The 27,740-nt window shown below is 40.1% G+C and overlaps 1 protein-coding gene and 1 long non-coding RNA gene across 3 annotated transcripts in view; one reads left to right on the top strand and one right to left on the bottom strand.

The window, feature by feature from the left end:
* Positions 1–1,334: 1,334 nt before the first annotated feature.
* LOC131519074 (uncharacterized) lies at positions 1,335–2,199 on the bottom strand. The gene is made up of 2 exons (XR_009265440.1): positions 1,946–2,199; positions 1,335–1,795 (listed from the first exon to the last, which is right to left on the bottom strand). It is a non-coding gene; the product is annotated as an uncharacterized LOC131519074 (long non-coding RNA).
* NDUFA12 (NADH:ubiquinone oxidoreductase subunit A12) overlaps positions 2,132–27,740 on the top strand; it is a 29,630-nt gene continuing 4,021 nt past the window's right edge. Inside the window, exons 1-4 of one of the 2 annotated variants that reach the window (XM_058741769.1) lie at positions 2,132–2,305; positions 3,209–3,291; positions 6,825–6,912; positions 8,998–9,137. In XM_058741769.1, the coding sequence (XP_058597752.1) occupies positions 2,220–2,305; positions 3,209–3,291; positions 6,825–6,912; positions 8,998–9,124 (384 nt within the window). In that variant the 5' untranslated portion in view covers positions 2,132–2,219 and the 3' untranslated portion in view covers positions 9,125–9,137. Of the gene's footprint in view, positions 2,306–3,208; positions 3,292–6,824; positions 6,913–8,997; positions 9,138–27,740 lie in introns of those variants that run through there. The other variant, XM_058741768.1, reaches the window with a different exon arrangement.

Below are 27,740 nucleotides of genomic sequence, written 5' to 3' on the forward strand. Positions count from 1 at the left end.
TTGCAAGATGCAAAGTTTCTAGAGATCTGCTGAACAACAATGTGCGTATAGTGTTAACTGTATGTAAGCGTAAGTACAGTACACTTAAGAAGGGTCAAAGGGCACCTGGGTGGCTTAGTCAGTTAAGCATCTGACTTTGGCTCAGCTCATGAGCTCACGGTTCATGAGTTCAAGCCCCGCATAGGGCTCTCTGCTGTCAGCACAGAGAGGGTTTCAATCCTCTTGTCCCCCTCTCTTTCTTCCCCTCCCCACCCTTTCCCCAAAAAAAAAAAATGGTTAAGGTAATCCATTTTATGCTGTGTTTTTTGACACAAAAGAAAAAAAAAAGATGCTACAATATATGGACCTTATTTGGACAAAGTAAAAATATTATAGGGGAGCCTGGCTGACTCAGTCAGTGGAGCAGGCAACTCATGATCTTGGGGTTGTGAGTTCAAGGCCCATATTGGATGTAGAGATTACTTAAAAAATAAAATCTTTAAAAATACATATTATGAAACAATTGCTGAAATATAAACACTCCTCAGAGGATATTTGATTATATAAAAATTATTAACTTCTTGAGGTGAGATAATGGTAAGATGGTTATTTATTTTTATAAATGTTTATTCATTTTTGAGAGAGTGTGAGTGGAGGAGGTGCAGAGAGGGGGACAGAGGATCTGAAGTGGGTTCTGCACTGACAGCATCAAGCCCGATGTAGGCTCTAACTCATTAACTGTGAGATGGTGACCTGAGCTGAAGTCCCACCCTCAACAGCCACCCAGGTGCACCCAGATGGTTATGGTTCCAACCCCCCCAACTGGCCATGATTGTTTTTTAAAAAGCTCATAGGTATATAGAAATGTATCACATGGAATTTTTCTGAAAACAAAAAAGTGCATGAAAAGTCACAATTGAACAAATTCAAATGTGACATGATTTTGAGGAATTGATGGACTCTAAAAAAATCTGATCCTGATATTTGGAAGTTTCTGCTTTGAGGTTGAAGATTTAATAGCATATAATTAAATCCCTTCTCTGGGTCTAGTCATGTTACTTGGTCCTTTCAAGAAATAATATTGTTTCAATTTTTAAATTCTTATAGACAATTATGAAAGCTTGCAGTTACAGATTTGAATGTAAATCTTACAAACCTTGACCTTTTTAAAGAAATGATATGGCAGACTAGATCTGGAAGAGGAAAGAATGAGAAGAGGTGAAGGAAGTGCCCATGTACTAAATTTCTCATCTCAAATAGCTGAGAATCAAGGAGAATATTAATTGATGGGAATACAGGTTTAAAAGCATATTATGTAAAATCATAAAATCGCCACTGGAAAATTATAAATAATATTCATTAAATATCCTTCTTTATTATTTAACAATTTTAAGTCTCATGCACGATTTAGTTTTCTAATATATTTTAAGTGTTTAAGTTTTGAATTTTAACTTTTCAACTAAGTTCTTGAGAGCAGATTTAACCTTATACTTTTCTATACCTTCTCCTCGCTCCCCTGCTTACACAACGACACAACGCTAGTATATGTACTTAGTATTGAATGTACTCAATATCATTTGTGCTCAATATTGAATTCGTTATTGGTATTTTGTTTCTAAAGAATCTTGGCGCTAGATGGGGCGCCTGGGTGGCTCAGTCGGTTGAGCGCCCGACTTTGGCTTAGGTCTTGATCTCACAGTCTGTAGGTTCGAGCCCCGCGTCGGGCTTTGTGCTGACAGCTCAGAGCCTGGAGCCTGCTTAGGATTCTGTGTCTCCCTCTCTCTCTGCCCCTCCCCCGTTCATGCTCTGTCTCTCTCTGTGTCAAAAATAAATAAACATTAAAAAAAATTAAGAATCTTTGCGCTAGAATTTCTGAAGTAGCCTGAGCCAATCCTTTTAGATGAGGAAACTGAGGTCCCCAAAGAAAGAACCTCCATCGGCGGAAGCCTAGTCTACATGAGCTCACCACCAGCTGCCCCGCGCTCTAAATAAAGACCCCGACGGCTGTTCAAAGTTCATCGCGCCTTTGCTTCCCGGGGAAACTAGCCGAGCGTTTTTCCGGAAACCGTAAAGTGGTCGCGCAGAGGGGCGCCAGCCCCGCACATGCGTAGAACCATCTCTGCGTATCTCGCGCGCGTGCGCGAGTCGGAATTTTTTGTGGTCCGCACAGTGCTGCAGTGTTCGCTTCCTTCCGGTGCACTTTGAGCGTAGCACCCGGGGGGCTGGTCCTACGGGACAAGATGGAGTTCCTGCAGGTCCTGAAACGCGGGCTGCAGCAGCTCAGCGGCCACGGTGGCCTCCGCGGCTATTTACGAGTTTTCTTCAGGTGGGTGGCCAGAGCCATGCTCTTGGCCTCCGGGACTGGACTTGAGTTAGCTGGTTTCTTGGAAAGAGTCCTGGGCTTGGGTCCCCTTGGAGAATTCGCAATTTTTGTCAAGGACAATCCACCGAGTCTCTACCCGGCTTCCCCAAGACGAAGTGTGTGTTGTGGGGGTGGGGGGGGGGGGAGGGAGCTGTCTCCTTGAGACAAGATCAAAACCAGGTTTAGAGACCGAGCTGTAAGAGTCGAGGGCGTGTGGGCTGCCCGGCCGGCTTCCTGGAGAGGAGTGAGCTTTGTCCAGTATTCACAGTGTGACCTTGGGAAAGTTTTTCCGTTCACTGGCCTTCAGTTTCCTCTATGCAGTTAAGATTATAATGGTCCCTGCTAGTCCTCACATTCTTTGAATTGGGGGAGCAACATTGTTCGCGGAAACCGAATTGGAGACCCATAATCGAATGAAAGACTGGAGACATTCGAATCATTTTCAGATGAAATACTTTGGCCTCCTGATTTCCTGAGGGTTTTTGCTAACTCCAGTCCTGAAGGTCTAGTAGGGATAATAGATAAAAGTAGTCTTGTAACTTGAAGATATTGCGTCTGTATATTTAGTGTAATTTAAGCATATCGGTTGAGTCTGTCTTTTTTGATCTGTCTTACCTGTCTACGTGGTGCTGGGGGCCACATGAGTAGGGATTCTAGAGCTCTTACCTGAAAGCTTGATTCTTCAACAGTGGGTGGCTTAATCCTGGAGATGAAGGCTAGAAGTGAACAACTAGTGACCATCCCCAGATTTCTTCATTTTTCTCGTTGGTGCAGCAGCCTTGACCGACTGAAAGTTGTTATACTCACTGTATTTTGTGTTTTGAACAAAGAATCATTCTAAAATATGTTTTCTTTTGATATTAACAGGGCAAATGATGTGAGGGTTGGTACATTAGTGGGGGAAGACAAATATGGAAACAAATACTATGAGGACAACAAGCAATTTTTTGGTGAGTACAATACTTTTTGATATAAATAATGGGAGTGAGATTGAGACTGGATTTGACTCTGTTTTCTATAATATAGAAATTCCTATAATATACTAGGAGCTTCTTTAATGAGTGTATAAACCAACATACACTTTCTTTTTAATTTCATGGGATTATGTATGTTGTGTGTAAACAGAAATATTTTTACTTAAAAATAATGGCCCATTTCTCCATATTACTAAGTTGGCTATATCTACAGCATTCTTTGGATATTTGTTTGTGTTTTTTCATTTAAAAAAAATTTAGCATTCTTTTTTTTTTTTTTTTTTTTTTTTTTATGTTGGTTTTTGTTTGAGAGAGAGAGAGTGAGTAGGGGAGGGGTGGAGAGAGATTGGGACAGAGAGTTCCAAACAGGCTCCTCACTGTCAGGGCAAAGCCCGATGCTGGGCTTGAACTCACAGACTGTGAGATCATGACCTGAGCCAAAGTCCAGTGCTCAACCGACTGAGCCACCCAGGCGTCCAGCAACATTCATTTTAATAGCAACACAGTTCTCAGCTGTATGGAAGAATCGTTATTTTTTCAAACACTTCACTATTGATAGACATTTAGATTGATTGCCTTCAACCTTTTGCTATTAGAAACAATGCTGCAGTGACTTGCTGGTAACTACATCCACATTCATTTGTTTAAATATTCCAAGAATAAATTCCTAGGAGTGGAATTGCTGAGTCTAAGTATGCGCATTTAAAATTTTGATGTATATATTGTGAGATTGTTAAGGCTCTTCTCTGTCATCATGGCCTAACTGTGAAATCTTTTCCAAGGTTTCTCCATGTGCCTTCACATTCCCATTCCTCTGCCTCATTGGATTACACTTTACTATTAGTTACTTATTCTCAAAATTGATTTCTCTAATGGAAGAAGCAAATCTTGAAATTTTATTTTTTTCTGCAGAAAACTCTATTGTTTCCATTTGATCCAGGGCTTGGGAGAAGGCTCCAGGATGGTGTAGAAGCAACCTAGTGGCTTCCGGGAGAGGCTCAGGCATGCCAGAGGAGCGCCCTCAAAGGCATGGGCCCCAGAGGCTCTTAGTTGCGCTTGAAATCTGTATTTCCTTTAATAGATAAGGTCACATTTATTTTGATCTTTTTTTAACAAGACTTTTTTTTTCATGTTTATTTATTTTTGCAAGAGAGACAGACAGAGCATGAGTGGGGAGGGGCAGAGAGAGGGAGACTCAGAATCTGAAGCAGGTTCCAGGCTCTGAGCTGTCAGTATAGAGCCTGACGCGGGGTCTGAACTCATGAGCCGTGAGACCATAACGTGAGCCAAAGTCGGACGCCTAACCAACTGAGCCACCCGGGTGCACCTATTTTTATCTTTTTAAAATGTTTATTTATTTTTGAGAGAGAGAGAGCATGTGCACAAGCATGATCTGGAAAGGGGCAGAGAGGGGGATAGAAGTGGGCTCTGCGCTGACAGCAGAGAGCCAGATTGGGGGCTTGAACTGACAAACTGTGAGATCATGACCTGAGCTGAAGTTGGACACTTAACTGACTGAGCCACCCAGGTGCCCTGAGAAGGTCATATTTAAATAGCATTCCTTGATGTTTGTTGATTATGTATTTACCCGGGAAAATTCTGTAAAGTAAATGCAGATTGCTTTTTGTTTATTGCCTTAAAACCCATTATAGGGATGAATTCAGTATTTTCTATTTGTGGGGTTAGGGGCAATAAGGGAGGGGTGGAAGGAATTAATATTATGCGCTTTTTTGCCCAATGCTAAACTAGGTGTCTGTGTGATATTTAATTTTCATAGCAACCTTAAGATGTAAGTATAATCCTCTACTTTTGTTTTTTAAGATTTTTTTAAAAAACATTTTCTTAAAGATTTTTTTAATGTTTTTTATTTATTCAAGCAGGGGATGGGCAGGCAGAGAGAGAGAGGGAGAGAGAGAATCCCAAGCAGGCTGTGCACTGTCAGCACAGAGCTGGACTCAGGGCTCAAACCCGTGAACCATGAGATCATGACTTGAGCTGAAACCAAGAGTTGGACGCTTAAGCAACTGAGCCACCCGGTTGCTCCTAAAGATTTTATTTTTCAATAACCTCTACATCCAGTGAGGATCTTGAACTTAAAACCCTGAGATCAAGAGTCCCATGCTCCACCAACTCAGCCAGCCAGGCAGCACCCTCCCACTTTTTTTTTTTTTTTTTTTTTTTTTTTTTTTTTAAGGTAAGCTCTGTGCCCATCATGGGGCTCAAACTCACAACCCTGAGTTCAAGAGTCTCATGCTGTACTGACTGAGCCAGCCAACTGCCCTGTATTCATCCACTTTTAATAGGTAAAGAAACTGAGGCTCATAAAATTTGCCTAAAACTCATTAATAATAAGTGACAGAGTATTGATTAGAATCCAGGTTGATGCTCAACTAAAGGACCCAATAGAAATAGTTATTTATTTATTTAAAGTTTATTTTTTAAATTTATTTTGAGAGAGAGATAACAAACAGGAGAGAGGCAGAGAGAGGGAGACAGAATCCCAAGCAGGCTCCATGCTGTCACTGCAGAGCCCAGTGTGAGGCTTGAACTTACTAACCATGAAATCATGACCTGAGCCAAAATTAAGAGTCAGACTCTTTTTTTTTTTTTTTTCAACGTTTTTTATTTATTTTTGGGACAGAGAGAGACAGAGCATGAACGGGGGAGGGGCAGAGAGAGAGGGAGACACAGAATCGGAAACAGGCTCCAGGCTCCGAGCCATCAGCCCAGAGCCTGACGCGGGGCTCAAACTCACGGACCGCGAGATCGTGACCTGGCTGAAGTCGGACGCTTAACCGACTGCGCCACCCAGGCGCCCCAAGAGTCAGACTCTTAACTGACTGAACCACCAAGGTGCTCCAAGAAACAGTTGTGTAAATTGTAGTTAGATCCCCAACTATTTCACAGAAATTTGTTAAATAAAAAAATGCAGCCATACTGTTTTGGTGACAGGAGCTATCCTATTTATCTAACCATCATTTATAATGTTTGCTTATTATTTGTGATCACCAGTTTCCAAGAGGATCTCTGGTGGTCATTTAAAAATATTTATATGGAAACATATAATTCAAGTATGATTGCTGTGAATACATTTCTCCTGCCCCAGTTTCAGGAAGAACACTTTATTTCCTGAATACCCTTAACAGTTGGAAACACACTCCTTTACTTTCCCCTCTACTCCCTTGGCAGCGGTACAGGGGGAGAAGCAAGAGTTCTCCACTGTGGGAAATGCCTGAGTCCCACCCATAGAGTGAGGCTGAGTCCCAGTGTAGGGATTTTGCTCTGGCAGCTGCCGGGCTATTGATGAAAGCTTGCGATACACTTCCTGAGGCTTGTCCTCACTGATATACCCGGGGTGCTATTCCTTTAACGTTTCTTTTATGTGAAAGCACATAAAAGTCTCTTATTAAAAAAAAAAAAGTCTTCTTTGATATAGAATTATACTTTTTTTTTTTTTAAGGTTGTGTTTATTTCCTCACATCTTTATAAATGTTGATCTTTCCACCCAGGTCGTCACCGATGGGTTATATATACAACTGAAATGAATGGCAAGAACACGTTTTGGGATGTGGATGGAAGCATGGTGCCCCCTGAATGGTAAGCTAAGTCAACATGTTATTTTATTTGGCTTGGCAATATTTGTTTCATTACACTAATATTTATTGAATATCTGTTTGTAAAACAGTCAGTGATATGAAAGCGTCTGTCCTAGTTACAGTGACTGTGTAACAAATAACCCTAAAACTTACGGTCTTAAAACAACAAGCATTTATTTCTCAGTTCTTATGGGTCAGGAGTTTAGGCAAGTCATAGTCAGACTAGCTTATCTCGGCTCTAGCATGTCAGGTTGAAGACTCAAAGGCTGGATACAAGAATCATCTGAAGACTTGTTCATTTGGTATCTGGCAGCGGGTGCTGGGTGTCACCAGGGAGCACAGCTGGGGCTTTGGGCTGGTACACCCTCCGGTGGCCTGCACTGCTTCAGGCAAGTGCTCTAAGAGAAAGCACCAGGCAAAAGCCATGTGGCCTTAACTGACTTAGTCTTGGAAATTATCCTGTATTGTTTCTGCATTCCGTTGGTTGAGGCAGTTTGAAAACTCTGCCCAAGCTTAATGAAAGAGAACATAAACCCTGTGTCTTAATGGAGGCATGTCAACATCACATTACACGTTGGCGTATATGATGGTGTGGCTGTCTTTGGGGAAAAACAGTATGCCACATTATCACGTGGCTATGGGTGAAGGGAAAAGCAAAACGAATTCTGACTCTGAATATTTGGCAATTGGACTTTAAGCAAGTTCCTTAACCTCTCTGGGGCTTAGTTTTTTCATCTGTAAAATGAGAGCCCTCAAATTCCTTAGGTCTCTAAAAAGTAATTTTATAATATATCTGTTTTGAAATAAAATTCTAAATGGTCTTACGTGGATTATCAAATTTTGTGTAAAATATTTCAAAGCAAAGTACTCCTATCTGTTTCATAGATTGCTAAAATAATACCACTTGTTTGATACATAATTAAACTCTAGGTATCTGTTATAGTTTGTCTAGAAAATTTCACCAGAAAACTAGAAATAAGTGTATTAGATTTCCTGTGACATTTTATTTAATTGAACTTTGATCATCAGAAACTGCTTGAGGCTCTGTTGTGTAGGAACTGGAATAATCTCAAGGGTATTCATAAAGACTCAATTAGAAATCCAGGCATATAACATAAGTTAATGAAGTACAGTGTGAGACAGTAGGGAGTAGTGGGGACTGTAAAGGACTGAAAAGCACACATTCCATCAAAGAGGGCAGCAGTGCTATTCATCACTCCCTGGTTCCATCAGCTGAGAATTTGGTCAACGGTTTCTAGATTAGGATTTTTCAAGAGAAAGTGGAAATGTGTATTTCAATGGTGAAATTTCTTGTTTTTTAAGTATTAATTTAAAATATTTGTCACCCTAAATACGGCACTATCCAGTAGAACTTTTCATGATCATAGAAATATTATATGTTTGTGCTGTTCAATAAGGTAGCCACTAGTCACATCTGGCCCGGGACACTGTGAAATTTAACTAATGTGACCGAATTAAAGTTTTTATTTTATTTAAATTAAATAGGCTACTTGATTGAACAGAACGGTTTTTTAAGAGTATATTGTGAACTACTGAAACCAGTACTGCACTGTGTTGTTAACTAACTTGAATTTAAGTAAATTTTAAAAATATATATATGGTGAATTAAGCACATATATCACATTTCACCTACAACCAGTTCTCAGCTTCTACTACTTGGACAAATTAGGAGCATTGACCTATATCAGTGATGTAGTTTGAAGGCCATGATGCAGACATACCTAGTTTCATTATGCTTTGCTTTACTGTGCTGCACAAATCAGAGAAGTTTTTTACAAATTGAAGGTTTGAGGCAACCCTGCCATGAGCAAGTCTGTCAGTGCCATTTTTCCAACACCATATGCTCACATTGTGTCTGTGTATCACATTTTGGTAATTCTCATAATATTTCAAACTTTTCATTTTTATGTTTGTTATGGTGACCCGTAATCAAGTGATCTTTGAGCTTACTGTTGTAATTCTTTTGGGGTGCCATGAACCACACCTATATAAGATGGTGAACTTAGTAAATGTTATGTTCAGACTGCTCCACCAACTGGCCATTCCCCTGTCTTCCTCTCCCCAGGCCTCCCTGTTCCCTGAAACACAATATTGAAATTAGGCCAATCAATAACCCTTCAAAGGCCTTTGAGTGTTCAAGAGAAAGGAAGAGTTGCACATCTGTCACTTTATTACATGTGCTGCTGAAGTGAGCACACATCTGTCACTTTATTTTTTTAAAAAAATTTTTTTTAACGTTTATTTATTTTTGAGACAGAGAGAGACAGAGCATGAACAGGGGAGGGGGCAGAGAGAGAGGGAGACGCAGAATCAGAAGCAGGCTCCAGGCTCTGAGCCATCAGCCCAGAGCCCGACGCGGGGCACGAACCCACGGACCGCGAGATCGTGACCTGAGCTGAAGTCGGACGCTTAACCGACTGAGCCACCCAGGCGCCCCTGTCACTTTAAATCAAAAGCTAAAAGTGATAAAGCTTAGTGAGGAAGGCATGTTGAAAGCCAAGATAGGCTGAATGCTAGGCCTCTTGTGTCAAACAGTTAGCCACGTTGTGAATGCAAAAGAAAAGTTCTTGAAGGAAGTTAAAAGTGCTACTCCAGTGAACACAAGAATGATGAGAAAGTGAAACAGCCTTATTGCTGATACGGAGTAAGTTTTTGTGTTCTGGACAGAAGATCAAACCAACCACAGCATTTCCTAAGCCAAAGCTTAGTCTAGAGCAAATCCCTACCTCTTCAATTCTGTGAAGGCTGAGAGGTGAGGAAGCTGCAAAAGAAAAGTGAAGCTAGCAGAGTTTGGTTCATAAAGTTTAAGGAAAGACACTGTTTCCATAACAAGAGTGCAAGGTAAAGCAGCAAGTGCTGATATGAAAGTTGCAGCAAGTGCTGATATGAAAGTTGCAGCAAGTTATTCAGAAGATCTAGCGAAGATAATTAGTGAAGGTGGCTACACTAAACAACAGATTTTCAATGTAGACGAAACAGCACTCTATTGGAAGAAGATGCCATCTAGGACTTTCATAGCTAGAGAAAAGTCCGTGCCTGGCTTCAGAGCTTCAAAGGACAGGCTGACTCTCTTGTTAGGGGCTAATGCAGCTGGTGATTTTCAGTTGAGGCCTATATTCATTCACTGTTCAGAAAATCCCATGGCCCTTAAGAATTATGCTAAATCTTATGCTCTACCAATGGAACAACAAAGCCTGAGTGACCACACATCTGTTTACAGCATGGTTTACTGGATATTTTAAGCCTGCTGTTGGGACCTACTGCTCAGAAAAAAAGATTCCTTTCAAAATATTAGTGTTCATTGTCAATGCACCTGGTTACCCAGCAGCTCTGATGGAGATGTACAGTGAGATTCATGTTTCAAACCTGCTAACACAATATCTTTAGCCCACAGATGAAGGAGTAATTTTGATTTTCAAGTATTATTTAAGAGAGACCTTGCATAAGGCTATAGCTGCCTCTGCTGGATCTGGGCAAAGTAAATGGAAAATCTTCTCAAAAGGATTCAATCATTCTAGATGCCATTAAAAACATTTGTGATTTCATGGGAAGAGGTCAAAATACCATCATTAACAGGAGTTTAGAAGAAGTTGATTCCAACCCATTGATCATGGATGATTTTGAAGGGTTTATCACTTCAGTGGATAAAGTAATTATGGAAGTAAATGTAGAAACTGCAAGAGAACGAGAAGTGGAGCCTGAAGACGTGACTGAATTGTTGCAGTTTTATGATCAAACTTGAATGGATGAGGAGTTCCTTCTCATGGATGAGCAAAGAAAGTGGTTTGTTGATCTAGAATCTACTGGCAGAGATACTGTGAAGATTGTTGAAATGACAAAGGATTTAGAATATAATATAAACTTAGTTGATACGGTAGTGGCAGGCTTGAGAGGATTGACTCCAATTTTGAAAGAAGTTTTACTGTGTGTAAAGGCTATCAAATAGCATTACATGGCTACAGAGAAATCCTTAATGAGAAGGAAGAGTGGATCAGTGTGATAAACTTCATTGTTGTCTTATTTTAAGAAATCGCCACTGTCACCCCACCACTCTGGTCAGTCAGCAGCCATCAACTTCGAGGCAAGAACCCTCCATGAGCCAAAAAATTAAAAACTCCCTAAAAGCTCAGATGATGGTTAGTATTTTCAGCAAGCAATAAAGTATTTTTTAATCAAGGCCTATGTTGTGTTTTTTTTTAGATATACTACTGTTGTACACTTAATAGACTATAGTGTAGTATAAACATAACTTTTATATGCACTGGAAAACAAAAATTGATTTGACTTGTTTTATTGCAATATTTACTTTATTGTGTTAGTTTGGAACCAAGCCTGCAATATCTCCAAGGTATGCTTGTAATGAATTGTCTTTATACTCATTGGCTGTAATTGTGAGAAAGCAGTAGTGATATTACATGTTACCATAGCGTATCATTCTTTTAAGATCCAAGGGACTGCGATTTTAGATCAAGAGCTGTCTACTTTCACTGAGGGGCATTTTATATGTTAGGGGCACTATTTGAGACCCAGGACTCAAAAGTGGAATTTGGCTTTAGGAGGTAAGGTGTCCAAGTTATTTCTTTGGTTGATTGTTTTGGGGTGGAATTGGTCCTAGGAGGATGCAGAAGACCTGTGGCTATCTGTTTCAGATCTCAGATAGATTGAGATCTATTTCCTTCAAAGCACTCATCTTTACTCAGCGCTCATGGTCTATATTTTGGGAGAATGTGAGGGGAGGTGCGGGAGGGAACTGATTTAAATTATGTGATGAAACATATTTGAAATGATAACGTGGTAAAAACTATGAAAAGATAAAAGTACTATTCTGCCAAGCAAGTTCTTTTATATGATCTGAGATCACATGAAAAAGAGGTAGAAAGCTGTAGAAGATAACATCATTCCAGCAGGTGCCTGAGGACAATTGAGGATATAAAGCTGAATTTCTTTGTGGAGAGCAGCCTCCTAATGGCTGAGTACCTTTGATGACCCTTGTTTATAAGGGAAGCTTAAAGGCTTATGATGTAGGGAGAAGTGTTGTCGGACAAGTTTAGCTGTTTGTTTCTCAAGAAGACCCCCTCTTTGCTAAGTGTAATACATTGTGGAATTCTAAATTTGTGGAGTCTTACCTTTGATTTGATCCATGAGTAAATTTGTAGTTGGGTTGATTTTTTTTTTTTTTTAATTTTTAATGTTTGTTTATTTTTGAAAGAGAAATAGCGCAAGCAGGGAAGGGGCAGAAAGAGAGGGGGACAGAGGATCTGAAGCAGGCTCTATGCTGACAGCAGAGAGCCCAATGTGGGCTCTCACCAACCATGAGATCATGACCTGAGCCAAAGTTGGAGCCTAACTGACTGAGCCTCCCAGGGTGCCCCGATTCAGTTTTAATTAGAGAGACAGGTATTATATACAAAGTAGCGAATAGCAAACAGTTTATCATTGTTATTCAGATAACTATTTTTGTTTGTTTGGTTTTTAATGTTTACTTATTTTTGAGAGAGAGAGAGAGAGAGAGAGAGAGAGAGAGAGAGAGAGCAGGGGAGAGGCAGAAAGAATGGGAGACACAAACTCCAAATCAGGCTCCACGCTCTGAGCTGTCAGCACAGAGCCCGACCCGAGGCTTGAACTTACGAACCGTGAGGTCATGACCTGAGCTGCATTTGGATGCTCAACCAACGGAGCCACCCAGGAGACCTTCAAATAACTATTGCATACCTACCAGATGCCTAGAACTGTTATAGACACTGGGAATACAATAGTAAATAATGAGAGTTCTTGCTCTCATTGAATGGAGACAGAAGAACAAATGTATTCTATATTTTAGGTAATGGTAAATGCAAGGGAGATAATATGAAGCTGGCATTCATAAAAGGATAAAGAGTAATGGAGTGGCTGTCTTCTCTGGAAGTTAGAAAAGGCTTCCTTGAGGAAATGACATTTGAAGAGGGGAGGGAGCAAACCAGGGAAGGGGACAAAGAGCTCCAGGCAGTAGAAACCACAGTGCAAAAGCCTGTCTGTTGAGATATATTTGCATGTATTCAAAGAACAGCAGTGTGGCCAGTTTGGCTGGAATGGAATGACTGCAGGGGAGATTTTAGGTAACTAGGAGAAATAGCTAGGGCCTGGATCATGTAGATGTGGTAAGCCATGCTTTTTTGGCTTTTTTTTCCCCTAAATTTCTTTGAAAGTCACTGGAAGGTAAAGTAGGATGTGATCTGTTTTATAATTTTTTTTTTTTAATTGGGAACAATCCTAAGCTTCCTGAAGAGTTGGAAGTATATGCATCATTTCAAAGTAAGTTCCCAAAGGATGTCCTGAATACCCCAGTGTGTAATTCCTACAAACAAGGATATTCTCCTATGTAACCACAATTTAACCGTCAAAGTCAGGAAATTAAGAGTCCTATCATCTTCAGGTCCCATTTAGTTTTCATCAGTTGTGCCACCAAATGTCTTTTATAGCCAGAGGGTCTAATTGTGCATTTCATGTGGATCTCATTTCTCTCTAGTCTCTTTAACTTTTCCTTAATTTTCATGACCTTCACACTTTTGAAAGTTACAGGCCAGTTATTATTTTTTTAATGTTTTTATTTATTTTTGAAGGAGAGAGAGAGAGACAGAGCATGAGTCAGGGAGGAGCAGAGAGAGAGGGAGACACAGAATCCGAAGCAGGCTCCAGGCTCTGAGCTGTCAGCACAAAGCCCGATGCAGGGCTGGAATTTACGAACCCTGAGATTGTGACCTGAGCCGAAGTTGGACGCTTAACCAACTGAGCCACCCAGGCGCCCCTACAGGCCAGTTATATTGTAGAAAGTCCTTCAGTGTGGGTTTGTCAAGTGTTTTCTCATGACTAGATTCAGACTATGTCTTTGGCAGAAATTTCACAGAAGCAGTGTCCCATTAGGTGGCACCCTATTTTGATTAGTCCCATTACTGATGATATCTTCTCACTTGAATAGGGTATATCTGCGAAGTTTCTCCTTTCTAAAGTTTTCCCTTTGCAATTAATTAGCATTTTATGTAGAGGTACTTTGAAGTTATTTAAGTATCCCATTACTCATCAAACTTTCAGTCTACTCGTTTATTGTATCAGCATGAACTCCTGTTATAATCAGTGAGTTACAATTCATTACTATGCTTGTTCCATTTGTTTATTTATTTATTGACTTAACTTATTTTCCTGCTCTTCTTCACCTGTATCGCTTATCGCCCTACCCCCATACTCTCTGGCAACCGTCAGTTTGTTCTCTGTATTTATGGGTCCATTTCTGCTTTTTGTTTGTTTTGTTTTTTGTATGTTTTGTATATTTTAGTTACTTATATGTGAAATCATATGGTATTTGTCTTTTCCAGTCTGACTTATTTTGCTGAACATAATACCCTCTGGGTCTGTCCCATCTGTTGTCATAGATGGTAAGATCACATTCCTTTTTTTATGACCGAGTAATATTCTGCTGCATTTGTACACCACATCTTTTTTGTCCATTCATCTTTGGATGGGCACTTGAGTTGCTTCCATGGCTTGGCTATTGTAAATGATGCTGCACTTAACGTAGGGGTGCATATATCTTTTTCAATTAGTGTTTTTGTTTTTGTTGGGTGAGTATCCAGTAGTGGAATTACTGGATCATATGGTAATTTAATTTTTAATTTTTTGAGGAAGCTCCATACTGTTTTCCACTGTAGTGGTACCAATTTTATTTCTACCAACAGTGCACAAGAGTTCCTTTTTCTCCATATCCTCGCTAACACTTGTTATTTCTCATCTTTTTGTTGCTAGCCATTCTGACAGCTCTAAGATGATACCTCATTTGGTTTTGATTTGCATTTTCCTGATGATTAATGATGTTGGGCATCTTTTTGTGTGTCTGTTGACCATTTTATTTTATTTTTGAGAGAGAGAGAGAGACAAAGCATGAGTGGGGAAGGAGCAGAGAAAGGGAGACTCAGAATCCGAAGCAGGCTCTAGGCTCTGAGCTGTCAACACAGAGCCCGACACAGGGCTCGAACGCATGAACCGGGTGATCGTGACCTGAGCCAAAGTCAGACACTTAACCGACTGAGCCATCCAAGAGCCCCCTGTGATTTACATTTTTAAAGCATCTGTGTCATTGCCGTGAAGAATGAGGAAGGGGGGCAGTGTTGGAGCAGGCTGATTGCTGGACTAATGTGCTAGTGCTGCGAGTTGTGAGTTTGGGGACTGTACCAGTTACCCATTTTATCTTAAATTTAGCTTAAAACAATAAACAGTATCTCTCATGATTTCTGTGGGTAAGGAATTGAATGCAACTTAGCTAGATGCCTCTGGTTTAGGGTCTTTCACGAGGCTGCACTCGAGATATCGTTTGAGGCTGCAGTCCCCTCCATAGCCAAATTCATTCATGTGGCTGTAGACAGACTTCAGAGATTTGCTTCCGCGCTCACTCATGTGGGCCTCTCCACAAGGCCATCTCTTGTGGCAGCTGGCTTCTTAAGAGCAAGTGAAGAGAACACCTGAGATGGAAGCCACAGTCGTGTGCGTGTGTGCGTGTGTATTTTTCCTTTTTTTTTTTTTTTTTTTTTTTGGAAGTATAGTTAACATGGTGTTACATTAGTCCAGTCTTTTAAAACCTAATCTCAGAAGTAACATCCTACACTTAATGCTGCGTTCTTTTTATTAGAAATGAGTCAGTAAATACAGCCCATACTCATGGAAAGTGGATGAAAGTGGGGAAAAAAAACCCTCAGTTTCTTTCTTCCCTAGTAGGGAAAAACTCTTCCCTGCTGTGTGTTTCTCTTGGGAGTCTCCTTTACATACTAGACACTTCACTTCTGACACTTCCGGTTACCAAATGTGTAGGGATTCCCCCTCCCCCCCCCCCCCCCCCCCCATCAACAAGAAAGTCTCTGACAGCAGCTGGGTGTCCTACAGTTTAACTCATTTTTGACACTGTCTGTATGGAGATAGTGTCAGATCCCACAACAGGTAAGGTTTCAGTCCCACAAGACTGCCCCCTCTACCTCTTCCTCTGATGCCACTCACAAGCCCAGTGCTTCTGAGCAGCCAGCTATAGATTGGTCAGGAGGTTAGGGGGTGAAGCTGGAAATTCCAAGCTTTTGATCATGGCTTGGTCTTCCTGGTGACTACCCTCATCCAGGACCATCTTGAAGCCTATCTAGAGTCACCTCATTAGAACAAGAGATGCTCCTACTGCTCTTATTACTCAGGAATTTATGAGAGTGTTGGGAGCCCTGTGTCAGGGTCAGATCAAAGACAGATATTAAGGGGTGCCTGGCTGGCTCAGTCGGTGGAATGTGTGATTCTTGATTTCAGGGTCGTGGGTTCCAGCCCCATGTTAGATGTGGAGATTACTTAAAAAATAAAACCTTAAAAAAATATTTTTTTAATATTTATGTTTGAGAGAGAGAGCATGTGCAAGGCAGAGGGGCAGGGGCAGAGAGAGGGAGACAAAGCGTCCAAAGTGGGCCCTATGCTGACAGCAGAGAGCCTGATGCAGGGCTCGAACTCACAAACAGAGAGGTCATGACCTGAACCGAAGTCAGACACTTAACCAACTGAGCCACCCAAGTGCCAAAAAAATAAAATCTTAAAAAAAAAAAAAAAAAAGACAAATATTAAAACAATAGATGCTCCTAGTGTTATCATTAGGAAGTTACAAAAGTCTCAGGAGCTTTGTGCCAGGAGTTGGGTACAGAGACCAGTATATATATTTTCTGTTATCCGTAGAGGATTACACAAGGGTATGTATACCCAGAGGCTGTGGTCACGGAGGCCATCCTAGAGACTGCCTACCACAGGGATATATTTTGAAGTAAAATGGAGGATTTGCTGATGGAGTGAATTTTGAGAGAAAAAAGTCACGGATGACTTCAAGATTTTTGGCCTGAACTACTGGTGGTAACTGAGGTGAGGAAGATCGGGTAGGGTGGGGGAAGCAGAACTGGAAGAGGTAATGAAGAATTCTACTTTGTCTATGTTAAGTAGGAGATGCCTGTTAGAAAACCAAGTGGGAATGGTGGGTAGACAGTTAAACACTAGTCTTTAGGTCAGGATAGAGGTTGGTGATGGAGATAGGACTTCATTGTCATTTTACCTAGTGTAGTATACAATGGAACTTAGTGAATTGTAGGTAAAAGGGTTCAGTGAATCTGATCTTCAGTTAAATGCCTAGCTTTGTTTCCCTGGAAACCAGATTTGATTGTAGCAACTACAGGAGTCCCCTCTTATCCACGGTTTTGCTTTCCATGGTTTCAGTCACCCCTTGTCACCCATGGTTTAGAAGCAGGTGATCTCCTGATGTATGGTCAGAAGGTCAGTAGTAGCCTAACACTGTGTCACAATGCCTGCGTCATTTACTGCACTTCCTCTCATCAGAAAAGTGTTTCATCATCTCACATCACAAGAGGAAGGGTGAGAATGGTACAAAGATATTTTGAGAGGAGGGAACTATATTCACATAACTTACTATATTACAGTTGTTCTATTTTACTATTAGTTATTGTTGTTAGTCTCTTACTGTGACTAATTTATAAATTAATCTTTATCCCAGGTGTGTAAATGTAGGAAAAAGCATAGTATTTATAAGGGTTGGTACTATCCACAGTTTCAGGCATGCACTGGGGATCTTAGAACTTCACCCCTGCAAACAAGGAGGGGGACTACTATATACTGCTAGACAAAATTGATCCTTGATTGGTACATTGCATCTGGATGAGAGCAATTATAAATGCCTGGTGAGTTAGCTGTTTGAGCTTCCTTGTGTATTGCTGCTCTTAGATCTGGGATGTCCCTTGTGAGAATGGGAATCCTGAAGCTGCGCCTGTGGAGTTGTTATTAGAGGTGTTAGTTTTTGTAGAGCATGAAGCCTTTAAGTCAGGGCAGTTCCTGTACCTGATGTGGCTCTCCTCTCACTTGAGCCTAGGGAGTCCAAGAAAATGGGTACTGAACAGCAGGGTGAGCAGCTGTCACCTGCACGAACTATCGCAAAGTCTCCCAATGAGAGGAACACCTGATGTTGCCTATGGGGTGAACTGTAGTTCTGTCCTCTTTTTGAGACATCTGGTGCTGGAGATGGCCCGTGATAGTATATGAATCTGTAGGGTAGCTGCATAATCTCAACTAGAGAAGGATTCCCTTCTGAAGTGTCAAGTGTTTATCCTAGAAACAGGGAATTTCTTCAATAAACTTCTGTGGTTCACATACTGTTCCCTAATCTGGTGGGAACATTAGAAATCTTGTGGGAAAAAGAGTTCACTTTATCTCATCGCAAGGCTTTCATTTCTTTGACTGTCAGCAGCTAGTGAGGCTGTTGGGTCTACCAGTAGATAAACAAAAGGTGTATGTGCTGATGTGAATGTCTGGGATGGGAAGTGGAGCTCCATGTACCTTGAAAATAAAAAACTGAATGCCTAGAACCTAGCACAGTACTCAGCTTACAAATCACTTATTCAACAAATGTTAAGCATCCCAGTATGTATCATGCACTGATAGATTTACACATTCGCAGTGGTAAACAAAATAGATGGTCCTTGCTATCTTGGAGTTTATAGTCATTTAATGAATGCTAGCTGGTAGACTGTACTATAACTGAGTGTCTTATTTTTCTTTGTTACAGTACTTTTATTTTCTTAAAAAAATCTTTTTTAATGTTTATTCATTTTTGAGAAAGAGAGAGACAGAAGAGCATGAGCAGGGGAGGGGCAGAGAGAGAGGGAGACACAGAATTTGAAGCAGGCTCCCGGCTCTGAGCTGTCAGCACAGAGCCCAATGCAGGGCTTGAACCCACGAACCGTGACATCATGACCTGAGCTGAAGTTGGATGCTCAACCAATTGAGCCACCCGGTGCCCCTTATAATACGTTTATTTTCTTATGTAAGTTCTATTCTCTTATAGAATCAGCAGTGAGATTTTAATTTCTTTTTCAGGAGTTTATATGAGCTTAACCTGACTGAACAGAATACTCAAAGTATTTCAGTAGATCACAAATAGTCTTTTATGCCATTATACTCTTACACCATTTTGATTATCCTTAATTTTATCTCTATAACCACCAGCTATACAGTAATGCACCAAAGTCTTTATTTCCTTCCTTCTTCCTTCCTCCCTTCCATCCTTCCTTCATTTCCTTCCTTCCTTCCTATTTTGAGACAGAGAAAATCTTAAGCAGCTTCCACACTCAGCACGGAGCCATGGGGCTTGATCCCATGACCCTGGGATCGTGACCTGAGCTGAAATCAAGTGTGGAACACTCAACTGACTGAGCACCAGGTGCCCCCTTTATTTTCATTTTTATGCTTGTTAGCTTTTGCATAGAATTAGTGACAGATTGGGGTGCCTGGGTGGCTCAGTTGGTTGGGTGACTGACTTCTGCTCAGGTCATGATCTCACAGTTTATGAGTTTGAGCCCCACATCGGGCTCTGTGCTGACAGCTCAGAACCTGGAGCCTATTTTAGATTCTGTGTCTCCCCCTCTCTGTACCCCTCCCCTGCTCATGCTCTGTGTCTCTCTGTCTCTCAATAATAAATAAACGTTAAAAAAAAAATAAAAACAAAAGAATTAGTGACAGATAAACCAAGTAAGTAGTTAGTATCTATATAAAATTTGACAAAGGAAAATGTTGAGAGTAAAATGGTGGAAAATTTGGGCTCTTTTATCCATAATAGTATAAAATTACTGTTTCTACTTCTATCAAGAGTTTTTTGAAGTGTTGGAACCCTGAAATCCTTTAAATCAAGTTAAACAAATATGGCTTACCTAGATTTTTCTCTACTATGTATATACTTTTTTCCCCACTTGGTGGCACCTTCTGTTCATTTCTAAGTAACATCTTTTCTCCCTCAATGTAGTACAGCCAGTCTCTCCTTGTATATTGATTTTTCTTATTAAGATTAATGGTTAAATTACTGAAGTAATAAAATAAATATACTATTTTCCAAATAATAGCGTATGTTGAAAATTTCCTATTTTTAACAGAAAATTATTTTTGCCTTGAAGATTTTTCCATAGCCATAGTGTAAGTAACACATGTTTTTACTCTTGTGAGGATCCCTTTTCCTTGTGGTCAGCTTTTTTTCAGTTAGCATATGATGTTCTAGATGCCTTTGTAGAAAAATAGGGTGCAAGTTAGGGAGACTGAGCATGATAGGAATCAAAGTTGCTTCATAGGTTTAGGTTTGAGAGGTTGGATGGTGTCACCATTCACTGGGATGGGAAGACTGGGAGAAGAGTAGGATGGGGAGTGGAGGATTACGGTCAGATTCTCTTTGGATATAGTAAATTTGAGATACCTATCAGAAATCCAAGAGAATAGATGTGTCAGGTGACCAGCTGGTATATAAATCTGGAGTTTAGGACAGAGGTTGAGCTGGCAAAGAAAAATGAGAAGTACCTAGCAAGGTAAGAGGGAAGGCAAGAGAGAATAGTGTTTGAACAAAGATGAGAAGGCTAGCTGAATTGATTGATGCTGAGAGATTGCTTGAGATAAGTAAGGACAGAGAAGCATCCATTTGATTTGGCAGTATGAAGTTCATTGAGTCTAAATGGAATCTGTTCTTAACAATGTGAGAGACCAGAAAAGTTTAAAGAATCTGGCAGGGGCCAGGGATAATCTACATAACCCCTGAGAGACAACTGTTGACATTTGGCATATTTCCTTTAGTCCTTTTAAATAATTTTTTATGTCATTGTTGTGTCCATAATCATATTCAGTTTTTTTCTCTTAATATTATAAGCAAATTTCCAGGTTATTAAACAATCAGTACAGTTACTGTTAATTTTTTTCTAATTATAAAAATGTGTAATTGTTATAGAAAATTTGGAAAACCCAGAGATACATGAAGTGGAAATAAAAATAAACTCCTTGGCCTAGAAATAAACACTGTTAACATTTCTTTTTTTTCATTTTCTTTTTTTTTTTTTAATGTTTATTTATTTTTGACAGAGAGAGATACAGAGCATGAATGGGGGAGGGGCAGAGAGAGAGGGAGACACAGAATCGAAAGCAGGCTCCAGGCTCTGAGCTGTCAGCACAGAGCTCAACACGGGGCTCGAACCCATGAGCCATGAGATCATGACCTGAGCTGAAGTCAGACGTTTAACTCACTGAGCCACCCAGGCACCCCTGAGGATCTGCATTTAAAGAGAAGGAATATTTCTTTTTTTTTTTTTTTTTAAATTTTTTTTTTTTTTCAACGTTTTTTATTTATTTTTGGGACAGACAGAGACAGAGCATGAACGGGGGAGGGGCAGAGAGAGAGGGAGACACAGAGTCGGAAACAGGCTCCAGGCTCCGAGCCATCAGCTCAGAGCCTGACGCGGGGCTCGAACTCACGGACCGCGAGATCGTGACCTGGCTGAAGTCGGACGCTTAACCGACTGCGCCACCCAGGCGCCCCAAAGAGAAGGAATATTTCAAATGGATCACAGTGTGGAGAACAGATTACGATTTGTTGATCATACCCTCTTTAGAAGAAGGTTTGTGATTATAAATAACTATATATAGATATGTGTGTGTAACAGTATTTTGTTTGCTGGCCTCCTTTTCTCACTTAATAAATCACAAACATTTTCCCCATTTCACTAAATATTCTGCTTGTCAGTTTGAGATTTTTAGCATCTAAGGGGCTTTTGATGTATAAAGATTAATGGAAATTTGGATTTAAAATGAATATATTGTTTATTACAGCAGCAATCTATTACCATTTTTTATTTTAGTTCCAGTATAGTTAGCATACGGTGAACTGTTAGTTTCAGGGGTACAGTATAGTGATTCAGCTCCTCCCTACACCAGCCTGTGCTCATCACAAATGCACTCCTTAATCCTCATCACCTGTTCAGCACATCCCCCGACCAACTCCCCTCTGGTAACCATCCGATTGTTCTCTGTAATTAAGAGTTACAGCTGCAATTTTTAAAACCTACTTGTTCTTCAGCCTTGAGGTCCAATTTATAAATAGGATAACAAGATTAGTAAATTGAACATTTTTGCATAAAAATAAAGAACAATTATTTTCTCTTGTTTAATAAACTCAAATGGAAAGGATTAAAATCTCCTAAACAATTCTCTCCTTTTCCCAGTTTAGTTAATTACATTCCTTTCAACATTTTAGGTCACAATTATAAATGTAGGATATATATTTTTTCAATATCTTCAAATGCCCAAAGTAGATAGATGAACAGACCTATCAAGCAAAATGTTCTTAAGCCCTTAAATGACTCATGTTTAATCACGCTAGAAACTTAAGGGTCATCCTCACAGGTCTTTTTTCTCTAATATCCAGTCAATCAGCAGGTTCCATGTGATTACTTTCCGAATATGTCCCACATCTGATCACTACTTCTGTCATTATTACCCTGGTCCAAACCACAGTTAACTCTTGCTGGAAACTTCTACCACAACCTTCCAACTGGTCTGATTACATTCTTGCAGCGCACTAGTATTCTCCACATACTCAGTGATTGGAATGGTTATTTTACAAATCTCTGCTCAGAACTCTACATTAGTTTCCCGTCATGATGACAGTGAAAACCCCAACTCCTTACGAGGCCTTGTGTGCTGTTGGCCCTGCCAGGCTCTGCATACACTGTCCTGTTCACTGTCCCGCCAACTCTTGATGTAGCCACTCTGTCCTCACTTGCCCTTGAATGGTGAGTGTGCCCACCTCAGTCGCTCTGTACCAGCTGTTTTCCCAGATGCAACATGGGTCACACCTTTACCTTATACAAGTGTGTCCTCTGGTGGCTCCTCAGTCTACCCTATCCAGAAGAGCCCTTTCCTTTCACACTGTGTCCTCTTCCCCTGCTCTAGTGTTTTCCTTGGTAGCACTTATCTCTGCCTGGTGTTTTGTTATAGAGTATTTAATTTATTGTTTCCCCAACTACCATGCTTCTTGATCATAGCAACTTTGTTCACTGCTGTGTCGCTAATGCCTAAAATGGTGTTTAACACATAGTGGATGCTCAATAAATATTTGTTGGATGAGGGGTGCCTGGCTGGCTCATTCGGTTAAGTGTTCGACTTTGGCTCAGGTCATGATCTCACAGTTTGTGGGTTCAAGCCCCGCGTCAGGCTCTGTGCTGACATCTCAGACGCTGGAGCCTGGTTGAAATTCTGTGTCTCCCTCTTTCTCTGCTCCTCCCCTGCCGGCACTCTGTCTTTGTCTCTCTCTGTCTCCCAAAAATAAGTAAAAACATTTCAAAAATTAAAAAAAAATTGTCGAATGAATGTAGATATACTGTCTTACTTGAAGCAACCTTTGTTTTTTGTTTTGTTTTTTCTTAAAGTACACTTGACACCCAACGAAGAGCCCAATGCAGGGCTTGAACTCATGACCCTGTTATCAAGACCTGAGCTGCGATCAAGGGTTGGACATTTAACCAGCTGAGCCACCCGGACGCCCCTAATTTTGTAATTTGAATACAGTAATTGTCTTTGCTTCTTCTAGTTGATCCAGAAATGCTATGTCTGTCACTTCTTTTACAACTTGTATTTGAATTTGAAGGTAGATTTACACATATGAATTCTATTCTGACTTTAACCTGTCTTTGCATGAGCCTGCAGGTGATTAGGGGAGAGGCAGAGATAAAGGGAGAGAGAATCCCAAGCAGGCTGTTGCACTGTAAGTGTGGAGCCTGATGCAGGGCTCGAACTCACAAACCATGAGATCATGATCTGAGCCAAAAATCAAGAGACAGACACTTAACCAACTGAGCCACCCAGGTGCCCCAACCTGTCCTTTCTAATACCTTTTCCCACTGAACCATTTGTTTTGTTATAGTCTTTTAAAAATATTCCCCTGAATAAGTTGCCAGCTATCAGCAGCAGAGGATGTCTTCCTTTGGGTGCATCTGCTTAATCCAGCCTCTTTCGGGTCAGGGGTGTTGTGTAAAATACTACTTGACCTGAACCGAAATGAGTGTTATTCAGTACACTGTGCTGCGAGATTCTTTTCAAAACAGATCCTTCCTAGTGTTTTATTTTCTGCTTCAGAAAATCAGAATATTAAGCCACTGTGCTCTAAGAACTGCAGACTGCCTGCTTAGGTAGATTTTCCTGTGTTACAGAATGTTACTCTATAACATTTCTCTGTTAAAGTGTATTAATTATATGCAGAAGACAAGATTTTGATTTTTAAAGTTCAGCTTTTGTTGAATACATTTCACTTACTATTCAGTGCTTCATTTAAGGTCAATTCTCACTTTTTTTAAAATTTAATTTATTTTTTTTAATTTACATCCAAGTTATCATATAGTGCAACAATGATTTCAGGAATAGATTCCTTAATGCCACTTACCCATTTAGCCCATCCCCCTCCCACAACCCCTCCAATAACCCTCTGTTCTCAGTATTTAAGACTGTCTTATGTTTTGTACCCCTCACTGTTTTTATATTATTTTTGCCTCCCTTCCCTTATGTTCATCTGTTTTGTATCTTAAAGTCCTCATATGAGTGAAGTCATATGATATTTGTCTTTCTCTAATTTTGCTTAGCGTAATACCCTCTAGTTCCATCCACATAGTTAGTTGCAAATGGCAAGATTTCATTCTTTTTGATTGCCGAATAATACTCCATTGTGTGTGTGTGTGTGTGTGTGTGTGTGTGTGTGTGTGTACCACATCTTCTTTATCCATTCATCCATCGATGGACATGTGGGCTCTTCCCATACTTTGGCTATTGTTTGCAGTGCTGCTATAAACACTGGGGTGCATGTGTCCCTTCGAAACAGCATACCTGTGTCCCTTGGATAAATACCTAGTAGTGCAATTGCTGGGTCATAGGGTAGTTCTATTTTTAATTGTTTGAGAACCTCTGTACTGTTTTCCAGAGTGGCTGCACCAGTTTGCATTCCCACCAACAATGCAAAAGAGATCTTTCTCCGCATCCTCGCCAACATCTGTCATTGCCTGAGTTGTTAATGTTAGCCATTCTGACAGGGGTGAGGTGGTATCTCATTGTGTTTTTGATTTGTATTTCCCTGGTGATGAGTGACGTGGAGCATTTTTTCATGTGTTGGTTGGCCATCTGGATGTCTTTGGAGAAGTGTCTATTCATGTCTTTTGCCCATTTCTTCACTGGATTATTTGTTTTTTGGGTGTTGAGTTGGATAAGTTCTTTATAGATTTTAGATACTAAGCCTTTATCTGATATGTCATTTGCAACTATCTTCTCCCATTCCGTCGGTTGCCTTTTAGTTTTGCTGATTGTTTCCTTCACTGTGCAGAAGATTTTTATTTTGATGATGTCCCAGTAGTTCATTTTTGCTTTTGTTTCCCTTGCCTCCAGAGACGTGTTGAGTAAGAAGTTGCTGTGGCCAAGATCAAAGAGGTTTTTGCCTGCTTTCTCCTCGAGGATTTTGATGGCTTCCTGTCTTACATTGAGGTCTTTAATCCATTTTGAGTTTCTTTTTGTGTATGGTGTAAGAAAGTGGTCCAGATTCATTTTTCTGTATGTTGCTGTCCAGTTTTCCCAGCACCACTTGCTGAAGAGACTGTCTTTTTCCATTGGATGTTCTTTCCTGCTTTGTCAAAGATTAGTTGGCCATACATTTGTGGGTCCATTTCTGAGTTCTCTATTCTGTTCCAGTGATCTGAGTGTCTGTTTTTGTGCCAGTTCTATACCATCTTGATGATTACAGCTTTGTAGTATAGCTTGAATTACGGGATTGTGATGCCTCCTGCTTTGGTTTTGTTTTTCAAGATTGCTTTGACTATTTGGGGTCTTTTCTGGTTCCATACAAATTTTAGGATTGTTCTAGCTCTGTGAAGAATGCTGGTGTTATTTTGATAGGGATTGCATTGAATATGTAGATTGCTTTGGGTAGTATCAACATTTTAACAATATTTGTTCTTCCTATCCAGGAGCATGGAATCTTTTTTCCATTTTTTTGTGTCTTATTCAATTTCTTTCATAAGCTTTCAGTAGTTTTCAGTGTATAGATTTTTCACCTTCCTGGTTTGATTTATTCCTAGGTATTTTATGGTATTTGGTGATTCTAACATTTTTCAAAGATGAGTTGTTGGCAATTTTCATAGCTGGAAATAAGGAAATAAACTACCTATTAGTCTTGGGGCAGAAGGAACTGCTTTTAATTTCAGTTTCCAGAATAAATCTTTATTGTGTTCAAAGGTTGTCAGTGTATATAGTACATGCTAGAGATAGTCTCATGTAGAAAATTTGAGGTTTCTAGATTAAAAGTTCATTATTTGAACTTTTTCCATGTAATTTCAGTGAATGACTTTGCATGATGGAGTTGGCTTAGAAAAAAATTCCATTAAGGTTGACTGAGAGAAAGTCTGTCTGCCACTGAAACATCTGGGAATACTTTAGATTGAGTGATTAAAAAAAAATTTTTTTAATGTTTATTATTTTTGAGGGGGAGAGAGAGACAAAGTGTGAGTGGGAAGGAGCAGAGAGAGAGAAGGGGACACAGAATGTGAAGCAGGCTCAAGGCTCTGAGCTGTCATCACAGACCTGGATGTGGAGCTTGAATCCACGAAACGTGAGATCATGACCTGAGCTGAAGTTGGATGTTTAACCGACCGAGCCACCCAAGTGCCCCTAGATTGAGTGATTTTTTAACAAAAGAAATGGTGGCTTAAGTGGTATGAAATGGAGTTAGATTAGAAATGGACAGAACCTATTTATGGTCTCAAAATAAAAGACAAATGACTTGGGGAAGATTTTAAAACTGCCTCTAAGTGGTCTGAATTAGAAGAAGGATTTTTCTTTTTAATAGCTTAATTTCTTCTTATAAAGTAGTACATTTTCATTATAGGAAATTCAGAAAGTAACAAAGGAAACAAAAATAACCTATTATCCTATCACGCAGACAAACCATTCACACAGACAAATCACTGTTAACATTTTGACATATTTTTTAAAGTATTTATTTTGAGAGACAGAGTGAGTGAGCATGAGTGGGGGAGGGGCAGAGAGAGAGAGGGAAAGAGAGAATCCCAAGCAGGCTCCACATTGTCAGCAGAGAGCCTGACACAAGGTTCAAGCTCATGAACCATGAGATCATGACCTGAGTTGAAATCAAGAGGTGGAGCTTAACCGACTGAGCCACCCAGGCACCTCAACACTTTGATATATATTCTTCTGATCTCTTTTTCTATTCATACAAATCCTTTTGTTTTTGTTTTTAATGTTAAGTAGGCCTTTTGAAGAGGTAGCCTGGGTTTAAATTCTAGCTCTACTACCTTGGGCAAGTTTTTAATAATTCCCCAGTTTCCTCATTTATTAAATTGGGATAATAATATCTAATACAGTTGTTATAAGGATTAAAGGAGTTAATATTTGTTAAGTATTTAGAGGGGCGCCTGGGTGGCTCAGTCGGTTGAGCGGCCGACTTTGGCTCAGGTCATGATCTCACGGTCCGTGAGTTCGGGCCCCGTGTCAGGCTCTGTGCTGACAGCTCAGAACCTGGAGCCTGTTTCAGATTCTATGTCTCCCTCTCTCTGACCCTCCCCTGTTCATGCTCTGTCTCTCCCTGTCTCAAAAATAAATAAAACGTTAAAAAAAAACAAAAGTATTTAGAATGGTATCCATGACTTATAAATGCTATGTAAATACTGTTAAATAAATTAAGTGAATAATCTGCCATTTAAACTTAACATATGGTGAACATTTTCTCAAAGTCATAAAATATTCTCTGTAATACAATTTTTAATGATGTTTTAGTCTTCTGTCATGTATATGTCATGAATTATTAAAAAAAATTTTTTTTTTATGTTTATTCATTTTTGAAAGACAGAGAGAGAGAGACAGATCACAAGTAGGGGTGGGGCTGAGAGAGAGGGGGATACAGAA

The sequence above is a fragment of the Neofelis nebulosa genome, chromosome 8 (assembly GCF_028018385.1).
Source record: "Neofelis nebulosa isolate mNeoNeb1 chromosome 8, mNeoNeb1.pri, whole genome shotgun sequence".
Taxonomy (NCBI): Eukaryota; Metazoa; Chordata; class Mammalia; order Carnivora; family Felidae; genus Neofelis; species Neofelis nebulosa.